Source organism: Rhinoderma darwinii, chromosome 7 (genome assembly GCF_050947455.1).
Source record: "Rhinoderma darwinii isolate aRhiDar2 chromosome 7, aRhiDar2.hap1, whole genome shotgun sequence".
Classification (NCBI taxonomy): Eukaryota; Metazoa; Chordata; class Amphibia; order Anura; family Rhinodermatidae; genus Rhinoderma; species Rhinoderma darwinii.
This window is the reverse complement of record NC_134693.1, coordinates 10,996,137-11,013,741: the sequence shown is the minus strand read 5'-3', so window position 1 is coordinate 11,013,741 and position 17,605 is coordinate 10,996,137. Positions and strand designations below refer to the sequence as shown.

Sequence of the window (17,605 nt, the reverse complement as noted above, 5' to 3'; positions counted from 1 at the left end):
TCCCATAGAGTTACATGATAAGATTCTGCTGCCTGCAGCCACTACTAGGGGGAGCTCACTACATACAAATATATATACAGCTCCCATAGAGTTACATGATAACATTCTACTGCCTGCAGTCACCACTAGGGAGAGCTCACTACATAAAAATATATATACAGCTCCCATAGAGATACATGATAATATTCTGCTGCCTGCAGTCACCTCTAATGGGAGCTCACTACATACAGGTATATACAGCTCCCATAGAGTTACATTATAAAATACTGTCTACCTGCAGCCACCACTAGGGGGAGCTCACTACATACAGATATATACAGCTCCCATAGAGTTTCATGATATCATTCCGCTGCCTGCAGTCAACACTAGGGGGAGCCCACTACATACAAATAAATATACAGCTCCCATAGAGTTACGTGATAACATTCTGCTGCCTGCAGTGACCACTAGGGGGAGCTCACTACATAAAAATATATATACAGCTCCCATAGAGATACATGATAATATTCTGCTGCCTGCAGTCACCTCTAATGGGAGCTCACTACATACAGGTATATACAGCTCCCATAGAGTTACATTATAAAATACTGTCTGTCTGCAGTCACCACTAGGGGGAGCTCACTACATACAGATATATACAGCTCCCATAGAGTTACATGATAAAATTCTGTCTGTCTGCAGTCACCACTAGGGGGAGCTCACTACATAAAAATATATATACAGCTCCCATAGAGATACATGATAACATTCTACTGCCTGCAGTCACCACTAAGGGGAGCTGACTATATACAGATATATACAGCTCCCATAGACTTTCATGATATCATTCTGCTGCCTGCAGTGACCACTAGGGGGAGCTTACTACATAAAAATATATATACAGCTCCCATAGAGATACATGATAATATTCTGCTGCCTGCAGTCACCACTAATGGGAGCTCACTACATACAGATATATACAGCTCCCATAGAATTACATGATAAAAATACTTCCTACCTGCAGACCCCACTAGGGGGAGCTCTTTACATACAGATATATACAGCTCCCATAGAGTTACATGATAAGCTTCTGCTGCCTGCAGCCACTACTAGGGGGAGCTCACTACATACAAATATATATACAGCTCCCATAGAGTTACATGATAAAATAAGGTCTACCTGCAGCCACCATTAGGGGGAGCTCACTACATACAGATATATACAGCTCCCATAGAGTTACATGATAAAATTCTGTCTGTCTGCAGTCACCACTAGGGGGAGCTCACTACATAAAAATATATATACGGCTCCCATAGAGCTACATGATAACATTCTACTGCCTGCAGTCACCACTAGGGAGAGCTCACTACATAAAAATATATATACAGCTCCCATAGAGATACATGATAATATTCTGCTGCCTGCAGTCACCTCTAATGGGAGCTCACTACATACAGGTATATACAGCTCCCATAGAGTTACATTATAAAATACTGTCTACCTGCAGCCACCACTAGGGGGAGCTCACTACAGACAGATATATACAGCTCCCATAGAGTTTCATGATATCATTCCGCTGCCTGCAGTCAACACTAGGGGGAGCCCACTACATACAAATAAATATACAGCTCCCATAGAGTTACGTGATAACATTCTGCTGCCTGCAGTGACCACTAGGGGGAGCTCACTACATAAAAATATATATACAGCTCCCATAGAGATACATGATAATATTCTGCTGCCTGCAGTCACCTCTAATGGGAGCTCACTACATACAGGTATATACAGCTCCCATAGAGTTACATTATAAAATACTGTCTACCTGCAGCCACCACTAGGGGGAGCTCACTACATACAGATATATACAGCTCCCATAGAGTTACATGATAAAATTCTGTCTGTCTGCAGTCACCACTAGGGGGAGCTCACTACATAAAAATATATATACAGCTCCCATAGAGCTACATGATAACATTCTACTGCCTGCAGTCACCACTAAGGGGAGCTCACTACATACAGATATATACAGCTCCCATAGACTTTCATGATATCATTCGGCTGCCTGCTGTGACCACTAGGGGGAGCTTACTACATAAAAATATATATACAGCTCCCATAGAGATACATGATAATATTCTGCTGCCTGCAGTCACCACTAATGGGAGCTCACTACATTCAGATATATACAGCTCCCATAGAATTACATGATAAAAATACTTCCTACCTGCAGACCCCACTAGGGGGAGCTCTTTACATACAGATATATACAGCTCCCATAGAGTTACATGATAAGATTCTGCTGCCTGCAGCCACAACTAGGGGGAGCTCACTATATACAAATATATATACAGCTCCCATAGAGTTACATGATAAAATAAGGTCTACCTGCAGCCACCACTAGGGGGAGCTCACTACATACAGATATATACAGCTCCCATAGAGTTACATGATAAAATTCTGTCTGTCTGCAGTCACCACTAGGGGGAGCTCACTACATAAAAATATATATACAGCTCCCATGGAGCTACATGATAACATTCTGCCCCCTGCAGCAACCACTAGGGGGAGCTCACTACATACAGATATATACAGGTCCCATAGAGTTACATGATAACATTCTGCCACCTGCAGCCACCACTAGGGGGAGCTCACTACATACAAATATATACAGCTGTAATTGTTATATGACACTATACTATATATTATTACAGTGTATATCATTCACTACTATAATATAAAACATACTTTTTATTATATTTTATATTATAATGTATGGAAAATATTATGACAATGGTAGAATAGCGTATATTATTGTATATTACTACTTCTATACCTCTAGGTTATTATTACAGTGTATACTATGATATTATTGTGTATTATACATTATTACATGGAGGACACTGTATACTGAGGAGGAGGATGATGATGATGGTAATAATAATATCAGGAGGATGAGGCATTCGTAGTCTGGATGTCTTCTCTGTCCCCTGCCTACTATGCGCGTCTCTTTCAGTAATTATGGTAGCCGGCAGCCGCCGCCGTATTCCTCCGTAGCAGCGCGCACTCCGCTTCCCAGCGCTCCCGATCTTCCCTCCGCCGGGAGTCGCTCCGAGTGGCGGACATGGCCGAGCGCCGAGCCTTCGCCCAGAAGATCAGCAGGTAACCGGGCGGCGCTCCCCTTTATCCTAAACCTCAGTCCTGCCGGGAATTCCGGGGAGATAGGGCTGGGCCGGGGGGATTCCCAGACTCTGCTCCCAGCACAGGCCGCCCCTGCTCCCGGCTGACAGGCCTGACTGAGCCCCCACCTCGCTTCTGCCTGTCAGGCCGGGCTCAGGGCATTGTGTTCGGGGAGAGGCTGTGGGGGAGGGAAGGGACTGCGCCCCATTGTGTTATCCGGAGTATGAGGGGGAGAATGAGGAACACAGAGCCTGAAACCTGCACCCCAATATATCCCACCCCAATATATCACACCCCAATATGTCACCCTATAATATCACACCCCAATATATCACACCTTATATCACACCCCAATACACCACGCCCCAATAATATCACACCCCAATATACCACGCCCCAATAATATCACACCCCAATATACCACGCCCCAATATATCACACCCCATAATATATCACACCCCATAATATATCACACCCCATAAATATATCACACCCTAATATGTCACACCTGATATCATACCCCAATATATTACACCCCAGTAATAACTCTGATATCTGCACCCCAATATGTCACACCTCAATATATTAAACCGCAGTAATGTCGCACCCCAATATATCACACCCTATAATAACCCTGATACCTGCACCCCAAAAATATTAAACCCCTATATCAGGGCCCAATGCATCAATCCCCCAATAATAACCCTGACCATGTACTGAATAGTGAGTGCAGCTCTGGAGTATAATACAGGATATAACTCAGGATCAGTCCATGATAAGTAATGTAATGTATGTACACAGTGACTCCACCAGCAGAATAGTGAGTGCAGCTCTGGAGTATAATACAGGATGTAACTCAGGAACAGTACAGGATAAGTAATGTATGTACACAGTGACTCCACCAGCAGAATAGTGAGGGCAGCTCTGGAGTATAATACAGGATGTAACTCAGGATCAGTACAGGATAAGTAATGTCATGTATGTACACAGTGACTCCACCAGCAGAATAGAGAGTGCAGCTCTGGAGTATAATACAGGATGTAACTCAGGAACAGTACAGGATAAGTAATGTATGTACACAGTGACTCCACCAGCAGAATAGTGAGTGCAGCTCTGGAGTATAATACAGGATCTAACTCCGGATCAGTACACCATAAGTAATGTCATGTATGTACACAGTGACTCCACCAGCAGAATAGTGAGCGCAGCTCTGGAGTATAATACAGGATATAACTCAGGATCAGTACAGGATAAGTAATGTATGTACACAGTGACTCCACCAGCAGAATAGTGAGTGCAGCTCTGGAGTATAATACAGGATGTAACTCAGGATCAGTACGGGATAAGTAATGTAATGTATGTACACAGTGACTCCACCAGCAGAATAGTGAGTGCAGCTCTGGAGTATAATACAGGATGTAACTCAGGATCAGTACGGGATAAGTAATGTAATGTATGTACACAGTGACTCCACCAGCAGAATAGTGAGTGCAGCTCTGGAGTATAATACAGGATGTAACTCAGGATCAGTACAGGATAAGTAATGTAATGTATGTACACAGTGACTCCACCAGCAGAATAGTGAGTGCAGCTCTGGAGTATAATACAGGATGTAACTCAGGATCAGTACAGGATAAGTAATGTAATGTATGTACACAGTGACTCCACCAGCAGAATAGTGAGTGCAGCTCTGGAGTATAATACAGGATGTAACTCAGGATCAGTACAGGATAAGTAATGTAATGTATGTACACAGTGACTCCACCAGCAGAATAGTCAGTGCAGCTCTGGAGTATAATACAGGATATAACTCAGGATCCGTATAGGATAAGTAATGTAATGTATGTACACAGTGACTCCACCAGCAGAATAGTGAGTGCAGCTCTGGAGTATAATACAGGATGTAACTCAGGATCAGTACAGGATAAGTAATGTAATGAATGTACATAGTGATTCCACCAGCAGAATAGTGAGTGCAGCTCTGGAGTATAATACAGGATGTAACTCAGGATCAGTACAGGATAAGTAATGTAATGTATGTACACAGTGACTCCACCAGCAGAATAGTGAATGCAGCTCTAGAGTATAATACGGAATGTAACTCAGGATCAGTACAGGATAAGTAATGTAATGTATGTACACAGTGACTCCACCAGCAGAATAGTGAGTGCAGCTCTGGAGTATAATACAGGATGTAACTCCGGATCAGACAGGGATAACTGGTCAGATGACAGGGCCCACTGCCCTGTCAAGCTGAGGGTTGGGACAAACAGGGGGCTCCCTCTGACAATGTCATTCAAGTACCCCCTACTCCAGTATCCAGCTGTGTGAGAGAGACTGATTTCTACACCGCTGGCTTCTTCATTGTTCTTGTAGTAATTTGCTAGTAAGTGTTGATGGGGCGGAAATGAACGGTCTGTCAGGCGTGAAGAACTTTGACTTCTGTGTCTTAGATGCACATTTTTTTTAAAATTGATTAGGATTGGAGCATCCAATATTTTTCTTAATTTGCTTCGGGTTGAAGGGATCATCCAGTCTTAACAGGCCGTCAATATATGATCGGTGGGGCTTTGTCCCAGTCGATCAGCTGCTTGAAGGTGCTCCAGCAATCACCGCATCCATCGTTTACTCATGCACAGCGCCGTATATTTGGTTGTGGTTGTGCCTGGTATTGCAGCTCACAGCAGCTCAGTCTCATTCAAGTAAATAAGACTGAGCTGCAATACATAGGCAAAGCCACAACCAAATATACGGCGCTGTGCATGACTAAACGATGGATGCGGTAATTGCTGGAGCGGAGTGGCCCCTTCATGCAGCTGAGCGACTGGGGTGCTGGCGGACGAAGCCCCACCGATCAGATATTGATGGCCTATTCTAATGATAGGCCATCAATATTACAGTTTTAGAAAGCCATTGTATTATAAGGTTTATTTTTTAGTTCCTCACCATTTCTAAAATCTCTGGTTGCTGCCAGTGAATTGAACTTTTTTAATTGTTTGCATTCAGATAATTTTTACGTAAACCTGCTTTTACAAACTCCTCCCGTTTTCCTTCACACTAGTTTTGATAAATCTCACGGTGAGGGGGCGGAGCATGACACACGGATCTTTTTTTGGTGTTCTTTAAATCTGTCATCTGTCATAATCTACTGACTCATCGCTTAAAAATATATATATCCTGTTTACTGTGAACGAGGCTGAACTCTGTGCAGTATATATTTCTACTATTCTACATATGATTTGTTTTAGGCCATGTTTATGTATACAGATGTAGCAGAGCTGAGCTTGTCATGGTTATATCAGTGTTTGATATAGGACTGCAAGTAAACTTACGATTTTATCATAGGGTCACATGATGTACACAAGATGCAATGAAATGACAAACTCAGCTCTGCTACGTGTGAATGTAGCTGCAATAGAAGAGCATTTGGGTAATGCAGCAAAGGTAATGTAAGGGCGACCATACACCCGTACCTCATAGCTGGTCAATCATATTCCATCTTTAGATCAGGCTCATGGGGGCAGATTTAAGCTGCGTATTTGGGATCAGAATAGTAATATAAGGGCAGCCGTACATGGGCGGAGATCTCACTAACAATAAGAGTTGGTAAAGCACCTATCCATCATTAGACCACCCAGGGGGCAAATCCCGGCCCAACCCTAGGTGTGGAGACGCCAACCAACAGCATCACAGGGATCGTTAGAACAGCCAGGATTTGCGCTTGTAATATGGGCGCAGAAATGAGCAAAATGCAATTTCAGTACACCCTTGGGGGACTCATCAGATCACCCAGGAGAGCTCAGACATCTAGGGCTAATTATCAGGTCACGTATGCAGGTTCAGGCTCCTAGCGCCAGTCATCAGGCCACGTATCCGGGATCAGGCTCCTAGCACCAGTCATCAGGCCACCTATGTGGGATCAGGGTCCTAGCGCCAGTCATCAGCCCTCCCATGCGGGTTCAGGCTCCTAGTGCCAGTCATCAGGTCACCTATGCGGGTTCAGGCTCCTAGCACCAGTCATCAGGCCACCTATGTGGGATCAGGGTCCTAGCGCCAGTCATCAGCCCTCCCATGCGGGTTCAGGCTCCTAGTGCCAGTCATCAGGCCACCTATGCGGGTTCAGGCTCCTAGTGCCAGTCATCAGGTCACCTATGCGGGTTCAGGCTCCTAGCGCCAGTAATCAGGCGCCCTATGCGAGATCAGGCTCCTAGCGCCAGTCATCAGGCCACCTATGCGAGAACAGGCTCCCAGCGCCAGTAATCAGGCGCCCTATGCGGGATCAGGCTCCTAACGCCAGTCATCTATGCGGGATCAGGCTCCTAGCGCCAGTCATCGGGTCACCTATGCGGGTTCAGGCTCCTAGCGCCAGTAATCAGGCGCCCTATGCGAGATCAGGCTCCTAGCGCCAGTCATCAGGCCACCTATGCGAGAACAGGCTCCCAGCGCCAGTAATCAGGCGCCCTATGCGGGATCAGGCTCCTAACGCCAGTCATCTATGCGGGATCAGGCTCCTAGCGCCATTCATCAGGCCACCTATGTGGGATCAGGCTTTTAGCGCCACTCATCACGCCATCTATGCGAGAACAGGCTCCTAGCGCCAGTAATCAGGCGCCCTATGCGAGATCAGGCTCCTAGCGCCAGTCATCTATGCGGGATCAGGCTCCTAGTGCCAGTCATCAGGTCACCTATGCGGGTTCAGGCTCCTAGCGCCAGTCATCTATGCGGGATCAGGCTCCTAGCGCCATTCATCAGGCCACCTATCCGGGTTCAGGCTCCTAGTGCCAGTCATCAGGCCACCTATGCGGGATCAGGCTCCTAGCGCCAGTCATCGGGCCACCTATGCGGGATCAGGCTCCTAGAACCAGTCGTCAGGTCATCTATGCGAGAACAGGCTCCTAGCGCCAGTAATCAGGCGCCCTATGCGAGATCAGGTTCCTAGCGCCAGTCATCTATGCGGGATCAGGCTCCTAGTGGCAGTCATCAGGTCACCTATGCGGGTTCAGGCTCCTAGCGCCAGTCATCTATGCGGGATCAGGCTCCTAGCGCCAGTCATCAGGTCACCTATGCGGGTTCAGGCTCCTAGCGCCAGTAATCAGGCGCCCTATGCGAGATCAGGCTCCTAGCGCCAGTAATCAGGCGCCCTATGCGAGATCAGGCTCCTAGCGCCAGTAATCAGGCGCCCTATGCGGGATCAGGCTCCTAACGCCAGTCATCTATGCGGGATCAGGCTCCTAGCGCCATTCATCAGGCCACCTATGTGGGATCAGGCTTTTAGCGCCACTCATCACGCCATCTATGCGAGATCAGGCTCCTAGTGCCAGTCATCAGGCCACCTATGCGGGATCAGGCTCCTAGCACCAGTCGTCAGATCATCCTATGCGGGATCAGGCTCCTAGCGCCAATCATCCGGCCACTTATTCGGGATCAGGCTCCTAGCGCCAGTCACTAGGCCACCTATTCGGGATCACCTATATAGAATTTAGCTCCTATGGATTATGTATACTACGCTGGTACATCCAAACACGAACAGGAATGATGCAGCACTTCTCTCCGCAGACATGGCCTGGTAGGGTGTGACGATGAGAGTGAGGGGGTCACTCCCTGGAGTTAGTGCGGTGCCCCTTTAACTTCACGTCCCTTGGATTACGTTCTATTAGACGCTGTTTTCCTGATCTTACATTTTCCCTCTTGTGAATCCGCATTACTCGTCATTCATCATCTGAGCCGTCACTCGGCGTCACACAAAGATCTATTGACTCCTTTGCTGCGGCTGCATTTTATTCCAGAGATATTTTGCACACGGAGCCCGGATGGCCAGTGGGCATTTTCTGCAGCTCGCGATCTGGCGTTTTTCCGCCTACACTTTTTATGAGTTTCTCAATGCCGCTATTAATATTAATCTGTTAATACATAAATATCAGACAGAGGTAATTGGATTGGAGACCATTCCCCCTCCTAAGAACAGAGCCACTTAAAGGGCCACTAACCTTAAAGTCCGCAGCTCACGGAGATGTACGTGAGGCTCTGTTCACACTGGAGTCATGGTTTCCATTTTTAAAGGATACATTTATATACAGAATTGTACCTTACGTGAAATTTAGAGTTCTGCATCCGAAAAATGTAGCTCAGACCCCCTTTAACCCTTTGAGGACCAGACCAGTTTTGGCCTTTTAGGACAAAAAGAATTGGCATGTTTGTGGTCTATTTGCTGTTTAAAGGGGTATTCTGACTGATTGCATGGCATGACGGGGGTGACAATAAGTCAATTATGTTCCATTTTTTTTTCCAGGACTGTGGCTGCAGAGGTACGCAAACAAATCTCAGGACAATATGGCTCCCCGCAGCTCCACAAAAACCTGAGCGTTGGCGGTGGAGGATCGCACCATGCCTCGGTAAGATCCAGCACCGGCTCCTGGCATTCCCTCTGTCGTGGATGAAGCGGCACCTCAGGGTGTTCCCACTCCAGACGTGGCCCCTCCTGAGGTTGCCTATAAGTTATCACTCATCGGTCGCTTGTCCTATTATTCAGGTCCCTCTTACTGAAGTGGTCGACCCCGTGGATTTTGAAGAATATCTCGTCAGTCATCCTATCGTGGCTGACTCCGGCCCTATCAGAGATCTGTACGAATTTCCCGCTGACGATGTGGAGGTCGTCTACACGCCAAGAGAATGCCGGACGGTGGTCTCGTCCGTGCCGGAAGAGAGGTAATCCTGAATAATTTGTGGTGCGGATCTGTCAGCCTGAGCGCGGACCGCGAGCGGCCATTGTAAGAAGTGGAGGCGCGCGTGTTTCAATGGGCGACCACACGCTCGAGCCCCTTTCTTGTTTTTGTTTTTTTTAAAGGGAAACTAAACTTTTAAAAAACTTTTGACACGTCATAGGGACATGTTAGAAGTTTTGATCGGTGGGGGACTGAGTGCTGGGACCCCCACCGATCGCTAAAACGAAGCGGCAGAAGGGCAAACGCTGTGCCGCTTCGTTTCTGATCAGCTTTCCACGGAAAGCCGAGCGAGCGGTGTACGGATTGATAGAGTTTCTGTTGAGTCCGTACGCCGCTACGTGGAAAGCCGATCAGAAAGGAAGCGGCACAGCGCTCATCCGAGCAATTCTGTCGCTTCATTTTAGCGATCAGTGGGGGTCTCAGTGCTCGGACCCCCACCGGTCAAAACTTCTGACATGTCAAAATTATTTTTTTTTTAAATGTAGTTACCCTTTAATAATTTTCACTTCATTGTTTTCCTTCTAGTGAAATGGATTCACACGTCAAGGATTGTATACGGAGTTACACGGAGGACTGGGCCATCGTCAATAGGAAGTAAGTTCACAACTTTCTACTGCATACGACCTTATGGCGGGTATAAAAGACTGGCATGCAATGGTATCCTGTTCAATGAATTCCGTTCAGTTGGGTTCCTATGTACCCACATGGCTTCCTGGCATAACGGGTGGGGGAGGGGGTAATGACCAGAGGGTGCACCGTAAGAAAAATTCCCCAGAATGTAATGTAGTCAGACACAGACATATAAAAGCTATACTCCCGACTTCTCCCTATTAATATGCACTTTTGGGTTAACTCAATATTTGTTGTTCGGTGGAGGGAGATAAGTGGCTGCCAATCACATCTGATGCCGCTTATCTTTAGGAGAAATTAGTGATTTGTTAGGTCAACATGTTAAATCCATGATTTCCTTGACATCAGTCCCCATAGACGTTAGATTGTCCGGATCTGCTAAAAGAAATGTTTATGGCCTGCTAAAATAATGAAAATGTCCTGGCTCCTTGCCTTTAGTTTATGGGTGGCAGTTACCGGATAATTTTTTCTCACTGGGGATTTAGTTACTTTTTTTTTTTTTTGCTTTAATGAAAGACCGCTCTTCCTGCACTAACTTCCAATCTCAACAAGCAGTGCTGCAGTATAAAGCATGGGGGAAACTAAGCTTGTTTTGAGACAGCGAGTAGATTTCCGACTTTTAAAGTTGCACAGTAGTGGGTTTGACACCAACCTTGCTTTCTAATCATTGCTGTATATATTATAGATACCACAAGCTGGGCACAGGCTTCAACCCCAACACCTTAGACAAGCAGAAGGAGAGACAGAAGGGTCTTCCTAAGCAGGTCTTCGAATCGGATGATGCCCCGGAGAGCAGCAGTTATCAGGATGAACAGGTGCGATATTATGACCGCTTAGCCGTTATAAAAGGGGATCACCCTAAAAGGAACCGCCGCTATGACGTCCGTAAGTCCTAATAAGGCCATATAGTTTAATCCACCCAAATCTTAGGGTACATTGGTCCAAATACACAGCAGCCAGCCGTCAATCAGAGGCGGGGGAGGGCAGATAACTATGAGTCCGCTGTATTCTTTCATTGCTCCGATTAGCAAATATTTTTTTTTATATATAGCAGAGCCGAACCTGTCCCCGTACTATGCTGCCCGTACATAGTGATAAACATTATAGCAATCACATACTGAAAAATCCCCCCCCCCCCCCCAAAATGAAGGGTCCTTTTGTGAACCTTTCAGGTTTATTTTTTAACCCTTTTGTTGCTGCGACAATTTTCACACTTTTTTGACAATTTTCAATTTATAAAATAAAAACTCCTATTATACCTCCATATACAACTATTTTCTGAAAGTAGACGCCTGGTACATTGTGAAACTGCCACCCAGCACTTTACACTCCTGAGCGCCTTCGTGCAATTTTGCACCAAAGCGCAACGCTGTGTAAAAAATGCATAAAAAGTCATATTAGTGGCTAAAAGTCTGAACCCGAGCCAAGTCTGAGACACACAGTACCTCCGAAAAAGAAAACTTCAGGATGTGCAGAGTTCATACAAAATTCTTATGTCTATATGCAGAAATATTCACATAATCCCCAGAACACAAGAGACCAAAAATCTCTTTAGTCGACAAATGTCCTTATTACATGTAGGGGGTGATTAGATCTTGAAATGTTTAACCAGTTAGTGACCGCCAATACGCTTTTTAACGGCGGCCACTAACGGGCTTTATTCTGATGCATATGCCTTTTTACGGCACTGCATCAGGATAAAGTAAACAGAGCAGGGAGCCGTCAAATCTCCCTGCTCTCAGCTGCCAGAAGCAGCTGAGGGCTGGGGGCGTCCCTGCTCTGCCGGGTGAGATCGATATTAGTATCGATCTCACCCGTTTAACCCCTCAGATGCGGTGCACAATAGCGAGCACTGCATCTGAGTGGTTTTGGAGAGAGGGAGGGAGCTCCCTCTCATCCCACCGACACCCGGCGATACGATCGCCGAGTGTCTGTGTCTCTAATGGCAGCCGGGGGTCTAATAAAGGCCCCCAGGTCTGCCTGGAGTAAATGCCTGCTAGATCATGCCGGAGGCATGACCTAGCAGATGCCTGTCCGTTTTAAACGGACAGGCATAATACACTGCAATACAAAAGTATTGCAGTGTATTATAATAGCGATCGCAGAATCGCATATTAAAGTCCCCTAGTGGGACTAGTAAAAAAGTAAAAACAAAGTTTAATAAAGTTAATTTAAAAAAAAATGTGAAAAAAAATGAAAAACCCACCTTTTCCCCTTACATAATGCTTTACTATTAAAAAACCAAAATAAAGTAAAAAAGTTACACATATTTGGTATTGCCACGTCCGTAACGACCCCGACTATAAATCTATGACATTATTTAACCCACACGGTGAACGGCGTAAAAAATGTAATAAAAAACTATGGAAAAATTGCTGTTTTCTGTGAATCCTGACTTTAAAAAAATGTGATAAAAAGTGATCAAAAAGTCGCATCTACTCCAAAATGGTACCAATAAAAACTACAAGTCGTCCCGCAAATACAAGTCCTCATACGACCGCATCGGCGAAAAAATAAAAACGTTACGGCTCTTCAAATATGGAGACACAAAAACAAATAATTTTGAAAAAAAAGCATTTTTTACTGTGTAAAAGTAGTAAAACATACAAAAACTATACAAATTTGGTATCGTTGCAATCGTGTTATTTATATCACACGGTAAACGGCGTTGATTTATGACGCGAAAAAGAGTGGCAAAATTTCAGGTTTTTTTCTATTCCCTCCCCAAAAAAAGTTAATAAAAGTTAATCAATAAATAATATGTACCCCAAAATGGTGCTATTAAAAAATATAACTTGTTCCGCAAAAAACAAGACCTTATACAGCTATGTCGACGCAAAAATAAAAAGGTTATAGCTCTTGGAATGCGACGATGGAAAAACGTAAAAAATGGCTTGGTCATTAAGGGGTTAACTTCTTATCCCTGTACTAGGAAAAAGACCCCTATAAATGTGACATTTAGAGATAATCTATCCTCCCTGATTGGTAAGGGGGGTAAAATCCTAAAGAAAGGTTCCTTATATCACCCTCCCTGGTGTCACTGGGGACTGTACAGGGAGAGAGATGACCGTAACAGACCGGGCTCTTTCTTCCTGCTCTCACTTGCAGCTCCCCCTCTTTCTCCCCTACACAGACACAGAACCAGGACGTTAAAACTTTTTATCCTGCTCCTCGACTTCAAACGAGTTAGATCAGTGCTCATATTCTAGTCATGATATGTTACATACGGCAGTGGAAGGGTTAAACCCTAATTACAGTGCTGTGTACAGGGCCAGGGCTTGAATGTGTTCTTGTTCTCGGGGGAGGTAATTAGTAGAGCGCCTGCCGTTCTCCCCCGGATACTTCTGGTTCATTACTATACAGTATGTCAGGATAGAACATGAATGTTTTTTTTATCTACCCCCTATAGGATGATCTGAAGAGAAGATCCATGTCCATTGACGACACGCCCCGGGGAAGTTGGGCTTGCAGCATTTTTGACCTCAAGAACTCCCTACCTGACGCTTTGCTTTCAAACCTCATGGACCGGACCCCTAATGAGGAGATCGATCACCAAAATGAACACCAAAGGAAGTCAAATAGACATAAAGAAATCTTTGCACTACACCCAGCTCAGGACGAGGTATTGGACCCATAAATAATACAGAGCCGCGTGTGTGGAGTGGAGTTATAATTAATAATGTTTTAGAATGAGGCAGAATTAGGCCATGTTCACACGTAATAATTGTGTCAGGATTCCACGCTCAAATCTGGACCAGATCCACAACAATGTCATCTGCAATGTATAATATAATGTTTTATCCGCAGGATGAACCCATTGAACGTCTCAGTGTGCCAGAAGTACCAAAAGAACATTTTGGGCAGCGGCTGCTAGTGAAATGTTTGACCCTCAAGTAAGTCCATCGACTATTCTGCTGGTGGAGTCACTGTGTACATACATTACATTACTTATCCTGTACTGATAATGAGTTACATCCTGTATTATACTCCAGAGCTGCACTCACTATTCTGCTGGTGGAGTCACTGTGTACATACATTACATTACTTATCCTGTACTGATCCTGAGTTACATCCTGTATTATACTCCAGAGCTGCACTCACTATTCTGCTGGTGGAGTCACTGTGTACATACATTACTTATCCTGTACTGATCCTGCGTTACATCCTGTATTACACTCCAGAGCTGCACTCACTATTCTGCTGGTGGAGTCACTGTGTACATACATTACATTACTTCTCCTGTACTGATCCTGAGTTACATCCTGTATTATACTCCAGAGCTGCACTCACTATTCTGCTGGTGGAGTCACTGTGTACATACATTACATTACTTATCCTGTACTGATCCTGAGTTATATCCTGTATTATACTCCAGAGCTGCACTCACTATTCTGCTGGTGGAGTCACTGTGTACATACATTACATTACTTATCCTGTACTGATCCTGAGTTATATCCTGTATTATACTCCAGAGCTGCGCTCACTATTCTGCTGGCGGAGTCACTGTGTACATACATGACATTACTTATCCTATACTGATCCTGAGTTACATCCTGTATTATACTCCAGAGCTGCACTCACTAGTCTGCTGGTGGAGTCACTGTGTACATACATTACATTACTTATCCTGTACTGATCCTGAGTTACATCCTGTATTATACTCCAGAGCTGAACTCTCTATTCTGCTGGTGGAGTCACTGTCTACATACATTACATTACTTATCCTGTACTGATCCTGAGTTACATCCTGTATTATACTCCAGAGCTGCACTCACTATTCTGCTGGTGGAGTCACTGTGTACATACATACATTACTTATCCTGTACTGATCCTGAGTTACATCCTGTATTATACTCCAGAGCTGCACTCACTATTCTGCTGGTACAGTCACTGTGTACATACATTACATTACTTATCCTGTACTGATCCTGAGTTACATCCTGTATTATACTCCAGAGCTGTACTCCCTATTCTGCTGGTGGAGTCACTGTGTACATACATTACATTACTTATCCTGTACTGATCCTGAGTTACATCCTGTATTATACTCCAGAGCTGCAGTCACTATTCTGCTGGTGGAGTCACTGCGTACATACATTACATTACTTATCCTGTACTGATCCTGAGTTTAGTGTTTCCATGGTTACAGACTACAAACAAATCCTGTGTAGTCTGATCCTAAAGTCAAATTCCCTTCCTACCAAATGTAGGAAGCAGATGCAGATAGGTTAATATGACTGCAGGCTCAAACTATGCAGGGTTTGTTTGTAGTCTGTATACCTGGAGACACATATCTCTGCACAGAAGCTGTATACACAAAACGGTTAGAGATTAATAATCAAGAATATTTGCAAAGTTGCTTCATTTTTTACTTTTGATGATTTGGAGCAATAAAAAAAGGTCCATAAAGGAGTTGATGTGGATTTACAGGGTCTCTGTTTGGTCCTGGATTTAATGCATTATGCAAATTTTATTATACAAGAATTAATTGGATATGATAATTGTGACTGTTATTTTCCCCTCTTTTCGTTCCTGTTCCCTTCTGACACACACGACATTGCGACACTACATCTGCGCCCGTCCCGTGTCCCGTCTTACTCCCACAAGACGAGGCACTGGGGACGTCACATGGCGTTCGTTCTCAGCGGCGTTCTTGCCCGGGGAGATGATTTCTGGTAGAATTTTCCTTCCCTCATTAATAATAATATGTTCCCTTTTTATTAGATATAATTTGCATCAGAGGCCCCCGGGGGCATTTCCTCCGATAGTCTGCTCTGTGTGAGTGGACCGCATTACATATACAGGTGCGGTAGCGGTAGACGGGCTCGTTTTATTGCTTTTGCGCATATATTTTGTGATTTGTATGTTATTAGTTTTATGTCATTTACCAACCACATTTAGACTAAATGACTTTCCCTTTTATGAGCAGGGCTCCCGGCAGAGCTGATATTTCACAAAGTAGAATATTCATATGTTATTGGGGAATATAATCCATAATCATGAGGGGTGCGGGTCCCAGGACCCTCAATATTGTCCAAATCCAAGCAGGTCCTATCGCTTCATAAACTGTAATTCTTAAATTTTCTTTTTACCAGAATCTCCCTTAGTTACAGTTTAGCAGTATTATTGATCACATATTAGGGGGTCGCACGCTACGGTACCTAAATGTATCGCGAACAGAATCCCACCTGCACATCTAATGTATAGACGACTACCTCCAGTGCGGTATTGCAGTACATTGGAGTGGTCACTAGAGGGAGCTAGACTATTCTCTTAATTTATGACCATTTCAAGAGAGAGGAAATATTCTTACTGAAGACTAAAGGGGTTTTACTATCAGGGCCCCCTATATTAGTGTCTGCCACAGGGCCCCCTATATTAGTGTCGGCCACAGGGCCCCCTATATTAGTGTAGGCCACAGGTCCCGTCCCCCCCTATATTAGTGTCGGCCACAGGTCCCCCCCCCCCTGTATTAGTGTTGGCCACAGGGCCCCCCTATATTAGTGTCGGCCACAGGGCCCCCCTATATTAGTTTCGGCCACAGGGTCCGCTGTTCTGGAGACATTGGAGGTTCAGTGATGGCAGCAGTACCCGCCATCTGTCCCTGTCCTCCACAATAGTGAGTGGCTAATTTTGCTTGCTCTAGTTTGCAGACAGCGGGTACAAATGCTGCTGCCATCACTGAACCACCAATGTATTTACTGATAATCTGAGAGAGGTCTTCCCCTCTTCTGGGGGTCTTCCGGATATTTTCGTTTAGATGTGTTGGCTAAAAAAAACAAAAACATTATCACACGGAAGGGTCTGATTCTCACGAGTGCTGTATGTGATACACAGGAATGGATTGTATGAGGGGACACATTGTAGCCGTATATGTTCTCCTGTTATTATTGTTACGAATTGTAACACTCAGAATAATTCTCTTCTTTTTTTTTTTTTACTATTAAGATTTGAAATAGAAATCGAGCCGATCTTTGCAAGTTTAGCTTTGTATGATGCCAAGGAAAAGAAGAAGGTGAGTGACGGTGACCGCCCCTGGGCAGCAGGTGACCGCCCCTGGGCAGCAGGTTCTGTGGTTATTCACCATGTAGGAGGGA

The 17,605-nt window shown here is 44.9% G+C and overlaps 1 protein-coding gene across 16 annotated transcripts in view; it reads left to right on the top strand.

The window, feature by feature from the left end:
- The first annotated feature begins 3,032 nt into the window (after nucleotides 1-3,032).
- Nucleotides 3,033-17,605, top strand: part of DOCK7 (dedicator of cytokinesis 7) — a 126,673-nt gene continuing 112,100 nt past the window's right edge. For all 16 annotated transcript variants that reach the window (XM_075832748.1, XM_075832747.1, XM_075832742.1 and 13 more), the window contains exons 1-8: nucleotides 3,033-3,138; nucleotides 9,446-9,548; nucleotides 9,686-9,861; nucleotides 10,404-10,472; nucleotides 11,194-11,323; nucleotides 13,918-14,130; nucleotides 14,316-14,401; nucleotides 17,457-17,523. In XM_075832748.1, coding sequence (XP_075688863.1) covers nucleotides 3,101-3,138; nucleotides 9,446-9,548; nucleotides 9,686-9,861; nucleotides 10,404-10,472; nucleotides 11,194-11,323; nucleotides 13,918-14,130; nucleotides 14,316-14,401; nucleotides 17,457-17,523 — 882 coding nt within the window. In that variant the 5' untranslated portion in view covers nucleotides 3,033-3,100. The remainder of the gene's footprint in view (nucleotides 3,139-9,445; nucleotides 9,549-9,685; nucleotides 9,862-10,403; nucleotides 10,473-11,193; nucleotides 11,324-13,917; nucleotides 14,131-14,315; nucleotides 14,402-17,456; nucleotides 17,524-17,605) is intronic.